General features: G+C 38.1%; 1 protein-coding gene across 2 annotated transcripts in view; it reads right to left on the bottom strand.

Moving 5' to 3' along the window:
• LOC122555077 (glycerol kinase) overlaps nt 1–17856 on the bottom strand; it is a 109587-nt gene continuing 91731 nt past the window's right edge. For both annotated transcript variants that reach the window (XM_043700744.2, XM_043700743.2), the window contains exons 18-19: nt 6926–7006; nt 1–3578 (exon numbers count right to left, since the gene is read on the bottom strand). In XM_043700744.2, coding sequence (XP_043556679.1) covers nt 3562–3578; nt 6926–7006 — 98 coding nt within the window. In that variant the 3' untranslated portion in view covers nt 1–3561. The remainder of the gene's footprint in view (nt 3579–6925; nt 7007–17856) is intronic.

Here is a 17856-nt window from a genome sequence, read left to right as displayed (position 1 = left end):
TGAAGAACTACATTTTTATTAAATATTTCATGAAATTAATCAATACAAGCTTAAAATAAAATATTTGTACATTGAAATCAGCATCTCAAATAAACATTTAAGATCAATGTAACTATTTTAACTAATAATTACATTTTCCTCTTTAAAAATTAATCTTCCCCCATTTTCACTTAGGTTTATTTCAGAATAGGTAATTTAAATGAATATTTTGTTTTGAGTAATCCCTATTCTATTCATTCCTTTAAAGCGTTTTGAAAAAAGCATGCTAATTCACACCTCTCAACACTGCATCATTCATATGTATTCATAGTTACCATATTCATTGGATAATCCTGACTGTAGGTTCACTTGAATTATGAGACTCAGTTGCACAGTACCTTATCATGCATGTAGAGTACTGACTCTGGTATTGTTGGATAATTTTATAGTAGCTTAAGCAATTCCAGAAGGAAATTCAATGAAATATTCTTAAATCAAACTTGTACTCCTGAGAAGTAGCATCAGTTGGATTAATTCATTTCTAATTTGTTGTGAAGTCATAAGGCTAAATGTAAATCTTTAACTATATAATGAACTGTACTCTCCCAAGATCCAACTTCCAGCAAGCAGGATTCTTTAAATCTAAAGTGATGCTAGGGTTCTGGCATGAGAATGTTGTTGATGAAATTTGAAGCTTCTGACCACTCACTAGAAGTTTGAAAAACAATGAGAAAAAAATGCATCTTACTGTTTGACTGGATTTGTAATTGCACCGTGAAGCACAGAGAGGTGAAAAGGACACCTACCTTTTTGGCACCTGACAAGATATATCAAAGGATTTTTCCCATCAAACCTATACTAATTTTATAGGTAACACATACACTATTACTTTATGACTGCAGGAAGTAAAGTTACTTTGTTCTCATAGGTTTTGCTGTTTGTGGCAATTCCAGATTCAATTGGGATTATAAAACGGCCGCTCAGTCAGTGTCAGCCTAACAGCTATTTAATATTTTTATTCAGACACAATTTTACCTGTGCAATTGATTGCCAACATGAAGCTTTTCAGCAGTGTGCAGTTATATATAAAAGTAAAGGTAAAATTGTCATTATTCCAGAAGACCACGGGGCTACTCTCACATAGAAAGAGACAATCAGTGATGAGTTTAACCTGAGGGTCACCTTAGGTGAGGTGGAGAAAGTGAAACCTTCACAATGACATCAGCTGATGTGAGAATTTAACCCATGCTGTTGCTGTCACCCTTCAACACAAACCAGCTAAATGAGCTATCTGATTCCCTGCAGTTAGAGGTAAAGTTTTGAAGCAGGTAAGTATTTCAGATTTTGTATATTTACTGTTTTATTCACTTGTGGGGAGCATTTTTAGAAGTATGATAATCTGTGCTTTCATCACAAATCAATTATTATTGTATCTTCTGCCATAATTGATCAAAAGTCCTATAATCCAAAATAAATTAAATCTGTGCCACATAATTATAACTTCATGTTCTTGAGTCTTTGTTAGATTTCAGGTTCACTGTTGAGATTAAAGAATTCTAATTTGCTGGCATTATATGACCTGCAAATATAGTTTATAACAGTAAAAGACTGAATCCTGAAAAAAAAGGTAATTAACTCTTTGCATAGACTTTGATGACTTTTCCCGCTGCTTTTAATTAAAGTTTGGAGAAAATAAGGTGAAACCAAATGTGCAATTTTCTAAAACCCATCAGATTGTTGTTAACATGTTTTTAAAGTCACTCAAGTACTTAGAAGTCATTAACTTGGATTATCTGGTTCAGAGTCCCTCAAACCTTTGTGTTTCTGAACATCACCTATACCCCCAATTCAACTCCAACCCTGAATTAAGACATTCCACCTGTAAGAAATTATTATTTTTCAATCTAAAAAATTAAAAATATATATTACTTTTTGTTTTATTTACAACCTGTTATCCTCCAGTCTTTCCCTTTTTGGGATTGCAATTCTGTCTTCTTCATTTGCTGATTAACCAGAAAAATCTCATGTAATCATCCTTCCAATGTGCAAGTTCTTTGCACCTAAATAAGCATTTTTCAAAAATGTATATACTGTATAAATATGACTGATCACAATTTTAATTTCCAATTGCAGGGCAGACAGTTAATCTACTGTATTGCTCCCACTCTTACAAATTCACTTATGGAATTATAAAGTCATACAGTACATTTCAAAATCTGCAACAATGACTGAATCTATTGAGTTGCACAGCAATTATGACAAGGTCTGTCTTGACCAGGGTTAAATCACAGTTGCACATAGAAATTCCATGCACACTTAAAATAAATTGTGGTATTTTGTGGAATAGCTTTAATCATCCAGCACAAGCTTAGCCTTTGCTAATTTCTGCTTCTGAAACATCATAAGTAACCATTTTACAAACATGGCCATGATGTTTTAAGTTCCATATCCACACATGCCCCACAATCAATCGCTCTGTCTGTGTATCCAACACCAATTGCCTCTGTTCTCTTCCCTTATGCTCTCTCTTTACACTTCAGCCAAATCTGTGCAACTACAGAGAAACTGCCAGCTTTGATACATAATCATTGGACATTCCTTCATAGAAAATGCATCCCAGCCATTTGTCCCAACTTGGATTTTGATTGGCATAATTTTGATATTTGTAAGATGTACAGGATTTTCTTTGAAACCTACATACCATAGAAATCTAGTTGAGAACCCCCAATTGAGTAAATTGTTTCAATTCTGCTCAAAAGTAAATGCTTAATTTGTATTAAGAAAGACTAACTTGTAATAATTATATATGTGCCAATTAACAAGTTTTTATCGACGTTTTGAAAGAAAATTAATTTGTTCCAAATCACATTACTTTTTAATAGTCTCAGAAGTAACTGTGGTAGCATGTTCCTGCCTTTAAATTAATCCTGTAGATAATTTCAAGATATACTTTAATTTTACAGTCAGCATCTATACTATTCTTTTGTCTTGCTCATTCTATCTTTCTATCTAGTTTTTAAAAATTCATTTGTGGGAAGTGGGTATTGCTGAGTATCTCCATATTCTTACTTCCAAACTGGCCTTTTATTGAACTGGCATTTAATGCTATCCTTATTCCTTATCCTTTTCAGCAAGGGTGCTTTAGCAAATCAAGAAAATAATCTACTGCTGCAATTTAATCCAATTATAATCAATAGCTTCTGGAAAGAATCAGGCACCAAAGCAGTCAGTGAAGTAGAGTCACAGTTTGTATGTGCAAAATTGCAAATCCTGAATGTTAAAGAATAGACAGTACATTTGGTAACTCCATAATGAGTTTCTTTGAATTTGCTTCACCACATTTGATTTTCCATTGCAATTCCTATTTCAATAACTTATTTTTTGTGTGTTCTGAAATATGTACTTATATTATTGTGTTGTGATCATACTGAAAAAGGCACTTTCAATTAAAGCTGTATGCCCAGACACCACAAGGCATACTTTTAATAAGGAAATAATGCTGGTAATTCATTTTTTAAATGTAGAATTCTCAAGCATTTCAAGCACTACACTGTATCTTTTTATCCAGTTATGTTGCTTCTATCAGCATTCTCCAGTGCCTAGAAAGAAAAGAAAAACAGTGAATTACATAGTGAATGTGTTTTGGACTCAGATATAATTGCACACCTTTGGAACACATAGTACTTGAACTCGGATTTCTAGGCTCAGGGTGAGGGACATTACCTCTGCGCCACAAGAGGATCCCAAGCTGACTGATAAATGTAGATATTCATCATTATGTTGAGTCCTCAATCAAGCCATTAAATTATCTATATTAGAGTTTTATCAGCACAATATGAAGCATGCATGCTTCCCTAATCCAGATTGTTTTGTTGCAGAGGGTCAAGTCAATTTCTCCAGCACTTACAAATATACAGAGTTATGATGAATGTTTAACCACCTAAAACCAACAGCATATGCTTAAAGGTGAGGTTTCACCATCTCTGGCAAGGTACTAACATGCAGAGTTGACTCAAGCACAGTGGAAGAATTATGGCCTGTGTTTTGCCCCTCAGAGTTCAATTAATAATACAGACAGACCAGTTAATTAATACTCCTTTGGAACATTACAAAATTCCCAGCATAGCTACTCACTATCGAAATTGTCAGACTGTTTACTGTATTAACATGAGTGGGATGTAATGTTCTTACAGAGATTATGTGCTCTCTCTACAACCCAAAACAGATGCGTAGGAAACCCCAAATGCAGAAGCATATGTTCCCTTAAGAGTTATCTGGGTTACATTTTCTAGCATTGTCACCTTCAGCATTAAATACTCTTTCTTCCTCTAGGGCACAGACATTTTGGTCGATAATAAAATGCATACTATAACAGATACATCCACCCACCAGAAAGCACAAAGCAAAACATAGAAATAAAATTAGGAAGTCAGGAATAAAGACCCAAAAATATTAAATGACCACCAAATTGCTATCACAGATCACAAAACAGAGCAGAAGCTAATCATTTCACAATCCATCTTACTGAATTAAAAAATCTGGGTTACTTTGTAAATAGCAATTGCTGGTATTGTTACAAAAATTCAGAACAGTGGCCCATTCATCTTTCAATTTATCTCCAGTTGATGCAGCTAACCACACATCACTTTGCCACCTTCTTCCACTATGACTTGAATGTGGCTCTTCATTAGTAACAATTTGTACTATCACCAATACATTGGTAGACATCCTGAATAGCATTTAATTCCATATACTTTCAAGATAACATCCGTGTGGACAATATATTATGTGTGATATTTTTGCCCTCATTATGTCACATTTGATTTCACAGGGAATGGGAACATTGGATTTTGGGCCAGGTGGAAGCTATTTGATCCTTTGAGCTTGCTCTCCTATTCAACAACATCATGGCTCATCTGTATGTGGTCTGCAGCAAGCAAATTGGTGAGGATGAGGTCAAGTATTCTTTCCCTCTTGTTAGCTCCGTCATCGCCTATTGCAGACCCACACTTGCAACTATGCCCTTGAGAACATTGCAATCCAGTCAGTACTGGTGCTAATGTGTCACATCTTGATGATTGACATTGACATTCCCCACCCAGAATACATTCTGCACCCTTGCCATTGTGAATGCTTCGTCCAAGTGGTGGAGCAATGATTCATCAGCTGGGGAGGGTGAGGTGTGGTAACCAACAGGTTCTCTTGCCTATGTTTGATTTGATGCCATAAGATTTCATGGTATCTGCAGTCAATATTGAGGATTCCCATGGTAACCCCTTCCCAACAGTAGACGATGTGCTATCACCTTTGGTGGGTCTGTCCTGCTGATGACGCAGCACATGGCTAGGGACAGTGTTGGTGGTGTCAGGGACATAGTCATATTCACAGAATAATACCTTACAGACAATGTCAGGCTGTGCTTGACCTGTCTGTGCTATAGCTGGCCTAATTTTGACGCGAGCTCTCAGATGTTAGTGAGAAGGACTTTGCAGGATCGACAGAACTGAGTTTGCGATTGCCGATTCTGGTGCCTGGGTCAGTGTCAGATGTTAGGTCTGATTGCATTCCTTTTTTCAGATTTCTTAGCAGTTTGGTATAATTGAGTATGCTCAGTGTTTTCAGAGGGGAGTTAAGAGTTGACCACATTGTTTTGGGCCTGACGTCATATGTTGGTCAGACCAAGGAAGGCTTGCAAGGGCATAATTGAACCAGATGGATCAAGGCATATCTTTTCATGATGCTTTCCCACAGAGACAAGTACAGCATAAAAGGGGAAGCTCTTTTTGAAGTACTTTCTAAAGGTTGCTACCTGTAGGGAGTTCGATAGTATGCCCCACCAAGAAATAGGTGATGATTTACACCAACTATCCCATTCCTGCCAGTCTTTCAGTTGTAACAACAGTGAAATTTACTAATTTGTCACTATTGTAAATATAAAATCTGAGCCTATGCTTACTATAGGAATAGGTTTGAACACATATATGGGTTTGAACAAATTACTTTATGAGGAATTAGTCACTACATCTTGACATTCTCATAGCTTCAGGCGTAAAGCACCATTTAAATTTGTGTTTATCCAAAACATCATCAACAGATATGAACATGAATGATAGGAAGGTCAATAGGCTGGCAATTTACTTGTTACAGTGTAAGTTTTTTTTCTGGAACTGGGTGCAAAAATAGACATTGTCCATTTATTACACCACATAGTATTTACTTTGTAAACAACTCTATACATTAAAGGTAATGACTTTCATTCTGTTATATTGCAAACTCAATATAGGAAGAACTTGATTCAACAAGTGCTCCTTTTCTAAATTCCAAAAGCAAACCTGTTTGAGGTGTAAAGTTCATACATTGCTGGAGTGAAAGGAAGTAGAAAACAAAAAAAAGACACCCAAACACATACTGATAAATTAAAAACAAATCAACAATATGGACCAACAATTCAGTACATATAAAATAAACAAAAATCACAGAATTCCAGGATACAAGATTCCTCACTTTCTTGGAGATAATGTTGGTCAATGGATTAAAAACTGTGCTCTGGTGGTGAAGTCGGGTGTCAGGGATTGGAGTTTCAGGTCAACGGTTGTATTGAGTGTGGGGCCGGGTGCCGGGTGTCAATACGTTGGGGACACAGTTTAATAGTTACTGAACAATTACAGTAGGTTTTTAAATTTTCTCACTTTTCTTGGGGGTGATTATTAAGTTTAAATGGATTGAAACTTTGAATTCTCCAACTTTTAAGAGCTTTGTCAGAAGGTTCCAGACACAGGGGAATTGTCCACTGGATGTTTCAGTTTCCAAGGTAATTTCCTGGAGTCAGCTGCATCAGGATGGTCTCACTGCGAAATGCTGAATATTTGACCATGTCAATGTCTTTGTGTGTTTTGCCACAATCTTGCTCAGTATTCACCATAACCATTGTAAAATTAATTCTTACCACTGCCATCATTTTCTGTGTTTTCCCAGCCTCGTGATTTTTCAACAGCTAGCTTCCACTTAGCAAAACGTTGGTTACTTTCTGAAGATTTAAAAATTATGCTCATTAGGTAATCTAAATATTATTTTTAAATGATTATTTGTAGACATTAGATCATAGGACAAGCCAAATAGAGAACAGCCAGAGAATTTCTAGAAACATGACACTCATGCACGGATTCCATCAACAAGCACATAAAACTAGACCCAATATAAAGTACAAAGAACAACTGGAAGTAGTAGGAACTGAACCAAATACATTCCAGAAGACACAATACATCAGCATTTCACAGGAGGCTCTAAAGCACTGACGATGTTACCTAGACAGAGAACAAAACATCTGCAAATCAACTTCCCAGTTTGGCGAACATACTCAAAACTATGATAGACACTTTTATTAGTATTCCCAAAACAATTATGGAATGAAGTGATCATTTTTTGACTAGTTGACCTCTATCCAGCTCAGTAAAAATACCTTAAACAAATTGACCTTTTAAGTTCTGGGTGGTAATCAATGATCATCACCTATCAATATGTCCCCCTAGAATTACTGAAAACCACCAAATGAAGACATTGTCATTATGTTGCAACTTTCTGTGGATTTTACTACAAAATTAAACAAAATCAATACCAATCACGTGAATTAATGGGAAATAGTACTTCAAAATAAATTTAACTTTAAATAATTGATATAACAAAAATACATTTACCCAATCACATGCATTCCCCTTCAGCACATGTAGCATTATGCAACCAAAAAGTTTCAAACATACATTGTTCTTTACTCATACGGGTAGATTGGGTGTCCTATTAGACAACAGCTTTCACATTCAAGATCATGGGGGTACCATCATTATTAACATGGTACAGAACACAAATCTTTTCTCCAAATTGTTACAACAGACCTGAGGGTGTAGTTTTCCAGTTTCTTTTCCACCAACCGACAAATACCCCATTTTGACCACTTCTGAAAAAAACATCCAGCTCTTTAACATCTTCAAGATATTCACTCAGCTTTCCAGGTATTGAACCTTTTTAGCCATACAGAAAAACTGACCTCTGTCTGAGAGTGACTTGCTTCCTATCCTCAAGAATTTTCTGTCTATATCCTTGCTTTTGTCCTCTAACTCCTCTGTTTGTAGCTCTTTGTGCCTGGCTACATTTACTTCCTGTGAGCTCTGGTTACATGGATCAGCATTTCTTCTTCTTAAAGAAAATCGCAATTGATCCCTTCGCAATTGTGAAATTTCTTCAGTGCTTCTCAAAGATGTTACATATTTTCTTGATCATATACTTTGCATTTCCTTGGAAAAAGAGAGCTTTACTCTGATAAGGATTCTCTTATGACTGTGTTTGAAATAGGTTCTTAACATTATTCCAGATGAAGGGTTTATGCCTGAAACACCAACTCTCCTGCTCCTTGGAAGCTACCTGACCTGCTGTGCTTTTCCAACGTCACCCTTTTCGATTTTTAACATTATTAACAGAGCATACAACATTATGATATTTTACACAGACAACAGATGTGTATCGTATTTACAAAACAAGTTTAATCACAAATATATAAAGTTATTTCAAAATTTAACAAAACTTAATCTGTTTCTCTGACTTTAAGACATCGTTGCTGGCTTTTATTCTTTAAGCTTTTGAAAAGGGAACTGCAGTCACATTCGGTAGGAATTAATACCCTTCCTCATCGTGAACTGGTGGTTAAGAAGGCAATTCATTAGAGAGAAGTAAGGATGCTACCTCCTTCCCACACCATCCCAATTTAGTCCATGATGGGAATACCCAAGGTCACTATTCCCACTTTACTGCTAATTAATATCAACTTAAGAGCTTTACTGGTATTAACCCAGTGGCTGGCAAGAATAACAAATATTCAAATTAAGAAAAATGGTAGATCTTTCGCACCTTAAGTTTGTTCCACCATTAAATAAGGTCATGGCTGATCTGACTGAGGTTGCAATTCTATTTTCCTTTGACTCTATATTTTAATCAGAGTCTGTTTGTTTGCCCTCTCTCATTCAAAGACAATACGTGCTTGACTGAGAGAACAGGCATTCAGATGGGAGCAACCACTGAGAGCCAAACCTTGTCCTGTCCCTGCTACTGTACCAATCAGCTCTTCCACCATAGCTCACCCAGAGTGAAACCCGTCTATCTTCATTCATCTTTGGCTTTTGACAATTCATGATCTTATTTCTTAGTTGGCTGTCTCTCCCTAGTGCTACCATTGTTCAATAGAATATCTAGCCTCTAATGGCTGGCAGCTCTTGATAGCTGGCACATGACGTGGCAGGTCTCTCCTAAATGGAGTGACATGGGGCTGCCATAGGATCTCCAGCTGCCAAGTGAGATTGCTCTCCAGCCATTAAATATTTTGGACAATGCCAACATGCACTTTTTTTAGTGTGATGGCTGTACCAACAAACTCCGCCAAATAAGTCTTTAGTATTTGATTAGCAGATTGTGCCAGAGTTTTTAATTCTTCATATTGTCATTAAAAATCTGCTTTAGATTGTGTATAGACTTGACCCTTGTGATGGAAACAAATGTATTGGATGAACTTTTTTTAATGGTTAATTTTGCAAAGTACAACATCGCTGAATGAAAGAAGCCATTTACTTTCTGGGTGTTGTTGGTTTTGAATTGGAATTCAAGAAAAAATTCCATGTCACACTGCTTTTTACCCTCTGTTACAGCAGTTTCCTTTAAAGGTTCAGAGTAAATTGTCTTCAGGAATTTCACTTTTTGAAGCAGGCCGTGAAATACTTATACAGTCACACAGATGTACAGCACAGAAACAAACCCTTTGGTCCAACTCATCTATGCCTACCAGATATCCCAACCTAATATAGTCTTATTTGCCAGCACTTGGCCCATTTCCCTCTAAACCTTTCCCATTCATACAGCCATCTAGATGCCTTTTAAATGTTGCAATTGTACCAGCCTCCACCACTTTCTCTGGCAGCTCATTCCATACACATACCACCTTTTGAATGAAAAAGTTGCCCCTTTTATATCTTTCCCCTCTCACCTAAAACCTATGTTCTCTAGTTCTGGACTCCTCGACCCCAGGGAAAGGACTTTGTCTATTTACCCTATCCATGTGCCTCATGATTTTATAAACCTCTATAAGGTCACCCTCAGCTTCCAATGCTCCAGGGAAAACAGCCCCAGCTTATTCAGCCTCTCCCTATAGCTCAAATCCTCCAACCCTGGCAACACCCTTGTAAATCTATTCTGACGCTTTCAAGTTTCACAACATCTTTCCGATGGGAAGGAAACCAGAATTGATGCAATATTCTAAAAGTGGTCTAACAAATGTCCTGTACAGCTGCAACATGACGTCCCAACTCCTGTACTCAATACTCTGAACAATAAAGGAAAGCCTACCAAACGCCTTCTTCACTATCTTATTTACCTGTGACTCTACTTTCAAGGAACTATGAATCTGCACTCCATGGTCTCTTTGTTCAGCAACACACCCTAGGATGTTACCATTAAGTGTATAGGTCCTACTCTGATTTGCTTTTCCAAAATGCAGCAGCTCACATTTATCTAAATTAAACTCTATCTGCCACTCCTCAGCGCATTGGCCCATCTGATCAAGATTGCATTGGAATCTGAGGTAACGTTCTTTGCTGTCCAATTTTGGTGTCATCTGCAAACTTACTAATTATATGTCCTACGTTCACATCCAAATCTTTTATATAAATGATGAAAAGTAGTGGACCCAGCACCGATCCTGTGGCACTCCAGTCTGAAAAATAACCCTCTATCACCCTTTGTTTTCTATCTTCGAGCCAGTTCTGTATCAAAATAGTTAGTTTTCCTTGTATTCCATGAAATCTAACCTTGGTAACTAGTTTCCCACAGGCAACTTTGTTGAATGCCTTACTGAAGTCCATATAGATCATGTCCACTGCTCTGCCCTCATAAGTCCTTTGTTACTTCTTCAAAAAGCTCAATCAAGTTTGTGAGACATGATTTCCCATGCATAAAACCATGCTGACTATCTCTAATCAGTCCTTGCCTTTTTCCAAATATGTGTAAATCCTGTCCGTAAGGATCCTCTCCAACAACTTGCCCACTACCGACATCAGGCTCACTGGTCTACAGTTCCCTGACTTGTCCTTACCATCTTTCTTAAATAGAGGTATCACATTAGCCAACCTCCAGGCTTTCAGCATCTCACCTGTGTCTATCAATGATACAAATATCTCAGCAACGGGCCCAGCAATAGCTTCCCTAGTTTCCCCACAGAGTACTTGATTTGGTTTTGAACTTTTGATCTCCATCTTCTTCCAAAAATGCATTTTTAATGTTTCAGACTTGAAAAATCCAAATATCTCAGTTGTTCTTCACAACAATTGAATTTACCTCAACTTGTATAAATTCAGGATCATTCTTAACTTTGAAATCTTCTTCATGATTAAACTTTTTAGGTTTCTTTATCAAGAGACACATTTAATATGATTGCCTTTTATGCAAGCAATTCATTTTTCTGTCAAGTAAAATCTGTTTTAACTACTTTAAAAACTCCATTAAGAAAAAGGTTTTGACACTTCTTTTTATCTGATTCACAATTTTATCAATTTATTATTTAGCCTAATTCCTTTCTAGGAATTTCATTTTGAAGTTTTCATATTTAGCTCCACAGCCCCTTCTTTGTAGCTGTACAGTATCAGCACTGAACACAGTTGTTCCACTCTCCCTCAAAGCATGTTTTTCCTTTATTTTCATCATTAATGTTTACTGCCGGTATTGCTAACTTTTCATTCCCTTGTTCACACCTTTTCTTTGAATTTTTAATTTAGTCTTCTTTCCTTCATTTCTAACTACCATGAGGTTTTCCTGTTTAATTTTATGCTCCAATATCATTTTTTTAAATTAAATGACTGAGTTTCTGACTGTGGATACACTACATCTTTAATTAAAACATCAAGTAGTATGCTTATGAAAAAAAAACAAAAATTGGTTAATCAGGTTAGCTAGTTTTTCCAGTAACTTTTCAGTTTCACCACCCTTCACAAGCTTTCCTGAAACTACTGGAGAGAGAACAGCAAAGTGGTAATGTCAGTAATCCAATAACCAGTCAAATAGTGGTAATATCAAGTAATCCAGAGGCTCAAGCTAATCTCTGGGGTCAGGGTTTCAAATCCCACAATGGCAAATGGTTCAATTTAAATTCAATTAACAATTATGCAGTTTTAAAGTTAGACTAACAAGGGTTACCAATGCCAGCTATTCCTGACTGTTGTAAAAATCTATTTGGTGGACCATTGTTGCTATTTCTTGTCTTTACCTGGTCTTCCAAACCACTTAAGGTTAGCAGTGTGAATTGGAACAATGCACTATACCTCACTGAGAAGACAATCATTACCTAAATTTGCCTGTTCTTTCACCTGGGAGGCAGAAATGAGAAACAAACACAGGACTCCTTGCTGAATATGGGCTTGAGAGGTCTGAAGGAGCATGGGGTCAAATGCTCTGCACCACTGACCTCAACCAACTAATAAGGACCCCAACTGGGAAATCCTTACCTCCATACTCTTTCTTTCAGGGAAAAAGGATTGCTTTATCCACTCTCATGGTGCTCCTTACACCTGTCCATAACCCTTGAACAGATTGGCACAAAGAAGCCAAGATGAGACTATGTGGCTGAGTAGGTCCTGGTATTTTTCGATGTAGGGTGGGAGATTCTACTGCAAACTTCATCAATTCAGGTATGATATTCAGAATTTTCATACTTATGATATCGGCACAGGCCAGGAAGCTGATGTTAGTCAGGGTGAAAAGTTTATAGAATTCTACTCATCTACAATTTAGAGTTAATATTGCAAGAAACAAAAACTTTTCTTTCTCTTTTTACTTGGCTTAATCTTTTAGTTAAGTATAAATTAACTTCAGATATGGCAAATAAGCTCAAGTCCAGTGTATTGCTTTTGTGAAAGGTTTTATGCGCTCTTGGAAGTCTGGATGACCATATTTGCAGGAAATACCATCAGTTTGAACAGCTTTAGTGCTGAGCATCAGAATTTGAATGTCAAGGGTAGGCACAGTGATGCATTGAAGAGGCTGGGAGTCAAATGGATAGCACGTTTAAGATGGGGACACTCTATTGTTTAAGGAAGTGAAATCAGAGAAAGAATGGGTGATCACCAGATAAAAAGAAAGGAGGCAAGGTAAAGTTCCAGAGTCCATCTCCCTCAATAATATCTTTGTTGGAAAATGGTCATGGTTTCTCTGAGGACTGAAGCGAGAGGCAAGGTACACAAGTCAAAGGTGGGGAGAAACAGAGAAACAGCAATAATAGTAGAGGTGACTCAGTGTAAGGGGTAGAATGTAGCTGTTTGTTGCATTCTTGGAGCTAGGGTCAAGGATGTCACTGAAAGCTGCATGGCATTCTAAAGGGGGATGGCAACCAGTCAGAGATCATGGTAAACCTTCGTACAATGACGTAAGGAAAAAAACAGGGATGGTGATCTGCAACAAGAATTCACTGAGTTAGCTAGTATAGGAATAGGCAGATAGACCAGTGAGAGTTATACAAAAATAAAGTAGCGAGAACAAGTTCCCACAAAAGCAAAGGGTGGGAACCAACAGATCCAGTGAACCCTGATTATTGAGGAATAAACATGAATGGATAATTAAAAAAAAGGCAGCTTATGGCAGACACAAAGAACTAAAAAAAGAATGTGGGCTTGAGATGCATAAAAAGTGCAAGCAGGAGACCTACTTTAAAAAGAAATTAGGAGAGTGAAGAACAGGTACACAAAAAAAAACACTAATGGGTAAAATAAAGTAAAATACAGAAGGTCATTTATAAATATATTTAGTGCAAGAGAATAATCAAGGAAAGAATAGGACCATTAAGGTCTAAACTGGCAAGTTGTATATGAAGCCAGAAGATGGTTTGAATGAGTACTTTGCATCAGTATTTATAATCAAGAACAATGGTGCAGGTATAGAAATCAGGGAGGTGGACTGTGAAAAATTTCAAAAAATTAGCATTGAAAGGGAAAAGATATTAGCTGTTTTAGCAGACTTAAAACTGGAGAAACTTCCAGGCCCTGATGAAATGTATCCCAGGCTATTGCGGTAAGCAAGGAAGGAGATTTCAGGGGACCTAATGTTAATTTTCAAATCTTCTATGACCATAAGAAAAGTGCCAGATAACTGGAAGAGAGATGAAGTGACACCATTATTCAAGGATAGTCATAAGAGAACTGCAGGCCAGTGAGTCTAACATCAATGGCAGGGAAAGTTTTAGAAAAATGTTTTTGAGTGACAGAATTAATATCCACTTGGAAATTGTTTCTTGGACTTTAAGATTTTATAAAAATTTAGGTGTTGGTGGAATACTATTTTAATTTTACTTTACCATGGTACTAAACTCTTAAATATTATTTGTCTTCTTTCATTGTTCAAGTAAATGCATCCTGCACAAGTCAGTAAGAATAAGTCTGAGAAACTGACCATCAGGTATTATATATTCTAAAAAGGTCTTTATTATTAACAGTTTCTTGTTTTTTCTTTTGGTATGCCAGCTAAGGAATACAATGGCCCAAATATTTCAATGGATAGATAGACATGGGAGCAGTGCAAAATTAATTGCCTGTTGGGACCTTTTGGAATTCCAGTAGCAGGAGACTCCATGGGTAATGCCCAGAAAATTAAGATTCTGCTTAGCAATTTCCCTGTATCTATAATGCTGCAAAGAAAACCATTTGAAATGGGAGAATTCAGAGGGTTTTGATTCCATTAAGTTACTAGTTACCAGGAAGATAATAAAATAGCAAGTCTAACTCTTGGGTAAACATCAAGTTGAATCCCCAATTTACCACACTTCCCCAAACTACACCTTGCCCATCCTCTTACATCTCCCAGGCCCCAGCAGCATCCAACCTCATCCCACACCAATGAAACACCAACCCCCTGGAGCTGACCACCAATCCACAACATCAACCTCAACTCCTTCCCACCACTTCAGAACAACAGAGACCCACTCACTTACTGATACTGTCATCTCACCTTTGGCCAGTTTGAAAACCTGCTGTTCACCTCAACATGCCCTAACCACTTCTCCCCACCTGGTACCAATTCGCACCCCAGCTGCCAAGAAAACCTTAAAGCACAACTATCCACACACCTGAAATAGAGTCATAGAGATGTACAGCATGGAAACAGACCCTTCAGTCCAACCCATCCACGCCAACCAGATATCACAACCTGTCAGCACCCGGCCCATATTCCTCCAAACCCTTCCTATTCATATACCCTTCCTATTCATTTACCCATCCAAATGCCTTTTAAATGTCGCAATTGAACCAGTCTCCACCACTTCCTCTGGCTGCTCATTCCATTCACGTACCATCCTCTGTGTGAAAAAGTTGCCCCTTCAGTCTGTTTTATATCTTTCCCCTCTCACCCTAAACCTATGCCCTCTAGTTCTGGACACCCCAACCCCAGGGGAAAGACTGTGTCTATTTATCCTATCTACGCCCCTCATAATTTTGTAAACTTCTATAAGATCACTCCTCAACCTCCGATGCTCCAGGGAAAACAGCCCCAGCCTGTTCAGCCTCTTCGAGGAGAAAGTGAGGTCTGCAGATGCTGGAGATCAGTGCTGAAAATGTGTTGCTGGAACAGCGCAGCAGGTCAGGCAGCATCCAGGGAACAGGAGAATCGACGTTTCGGGCATAAGCCCTTCTGCCTGACCTGCTGCGCTGTTCCAGCAACACATTTTCTGTTCAGCCTCTCCCTATAGCTCAAATCCTCCAACCCTGGCAACATCCTTGTAAATCTTTTCTGAATCGTTTCAAGTTTCACAACATCTTTCCGATAGGAAGGAGACTAGAATTGCACACAATATTCCACTAGTGGCCTAACCAATGTCCTGTACAGCTGCAACATGTCCTCCCAACTCCTGTACTCAATACTCTGACCAAGAAAATAAAGCATACCAAACACCTTCTTCACTATCCTATCTACCTGCAACTCCTCTTTCAAGGAGCTATGACCCTGCACTCCAAGGTCTCTTTGTTCAGCAACACTCCCTAGGACTTAACATTAAGTGTATAAGTCCTGCTAAGATTTGCTTTCCCAAAATGCAGAACCTCACATTTATCGGAATTAAACTCCATCTGCCACTTCTCAGCCCATTTGCCCATCTGGTCCAGATCCTGTTGTAATCTGAGGTAACCCTCTTCGCTGTCCACTACACCTCCAATTTTGGTGTTATCTGAAAACTTACTAACTGTACCTCTTATGCACGCATCCAAATCATTTATGTTAATGACAAAAAGTAGATTGCCCAGCACCAATTCTTGTGGCACTCCACTGGTCACACGCCTCCAGTTTGAAGAACAACCCTCCACCACCACTCTCTGTCTTCTACCTTTGAGCCAGTTCTGTATCCAAATGGCTAGTTCTCCCTGTATTGCATGAGATCTAACCTTGCTAACCAGTCTCCCATAGGGAACCTTGTTGAACGCTTTACTGAAGTCCATATAGATCACATCCACTGCTCTGCCCTCATCAATCCTCTGTTAGTTCTTCAAAAAACTCAATCAAGTTTGTGAGATATGATTTCCCATGCACAAAGCCATGCTGACTATCCCTAATCAGTCCTTGCCTTTCCAAATACATGTACATCCTGTCCCTCAGGATTCCCTCCAACAAATTGCCCACCACCAATGTCAGGCTCACTGGACTATAGTTCCCTGGCTTGTCCTTACCACCCTTCTTAAACAATGGCACCACGTTAGCCAACCTCCAGTCTTCTGGCACCTCACCTGTGACTATAGATGATACAAATATCTCAGCAAGAGGCCCAGCAATCACTTCTCTAGCTTCCCACAGAGCTCTCGGGTACATCTGATCAGGTCCTGGGGATTTATCCACCTTTATGCGTTTCAAGATATCCAGCACTTCCTCCTATGTAATATGGACATTTTGCAAGGTGTCACCATCTATTTCCCTACAGTCCATATCTTCCATATCCTTTTCCACAATAAATACTGACGCAAAATACTCGTTTACTATCTACCCCATTTTCTGCAGCTCCACGCAAAGGCTGCCTTGCTGATCTTTGAGGGGCCCTATTCTCTCCCTAGTTACGCTTTTGTCCTTAATGTATTTGTAAAAGCCCTTTGGATTCTCCTTAATTCTGTTTGCCAAAGCTATCTCCTGTCCCCTTTTTGGCCTCCTGATTTCCCTCTTAAATATACTCCTACTGCCTTTATACTCTTCTAAGGATTCACTCGATATATCCTGTCTATACCTTATATATGCTTCCTTCTTTTTCTTAACCAAACCCTCAATTTCTTTAGTCATCCAGCATTCCCTATACCTACCAACCTTCCCTTTCACCCTAACAGAAATATACTTTCTCTGGATTCTCATTCCTGAAGGCTTCCCATTTTCCAGCTGACCCTTTACCTGCGAACATCTGTGCCCAATCAGCTTTTGAATGTTCTTGCCTAATACCATCAAAATTAGCCTCTCTCCAATTTAGAGCTTCAACTTTTAGATCTGGTCTATCCTTTTCCATCACTATTTTAAATCTAATGGAATTATGGTCGCTGGCCCCAAAGTGCTCCCCCACTGACACCTTAGTCACCTGCTCTTCCTTATTTCCCAAGAGTAGGTCAAGTTTTGCACCTTCTCTAGTCAGAACATCCAAATACTGAATCAGAAAATTTTCTTGTACACACTTAATAAATTCCTCTCCATCTAACCCCTTAACACTATGGCAGTCCCAGTTGATGTTTGAAAAGTTAAAATCCCCTACCATAACCACCCGACTATTCTTACAGATAGCTGTGATCTCCTTACAAGTTTGTTTCTCAATTTCACTCTGAGTATTAGGGGGTCTATAATACA

The sequence above is a fragment of the Chiloscyllium plagiosum genome, unplaced genomic scaffold (assembly GCF_037043375.1).
Source record: "Chiloscyllium plagiosum isolate Xiang-an unplaced genomic scaffold, Cpla_swu_hap1 HiC_scaffold_12, whole genome shotgun sequence".
NCBI lineage: Eukaryota > Metazoa > Chordata > Chondrichthyes > Orectolobiformes > Hemiscylliidae > Chiloscyllium > Chiloscyllium plagiosum.
The sequence above is the reverse complement of the archived record's forward strand: the minus strand, read 5'-3'. Positions and strand labels throughout refer to the sequence as shown.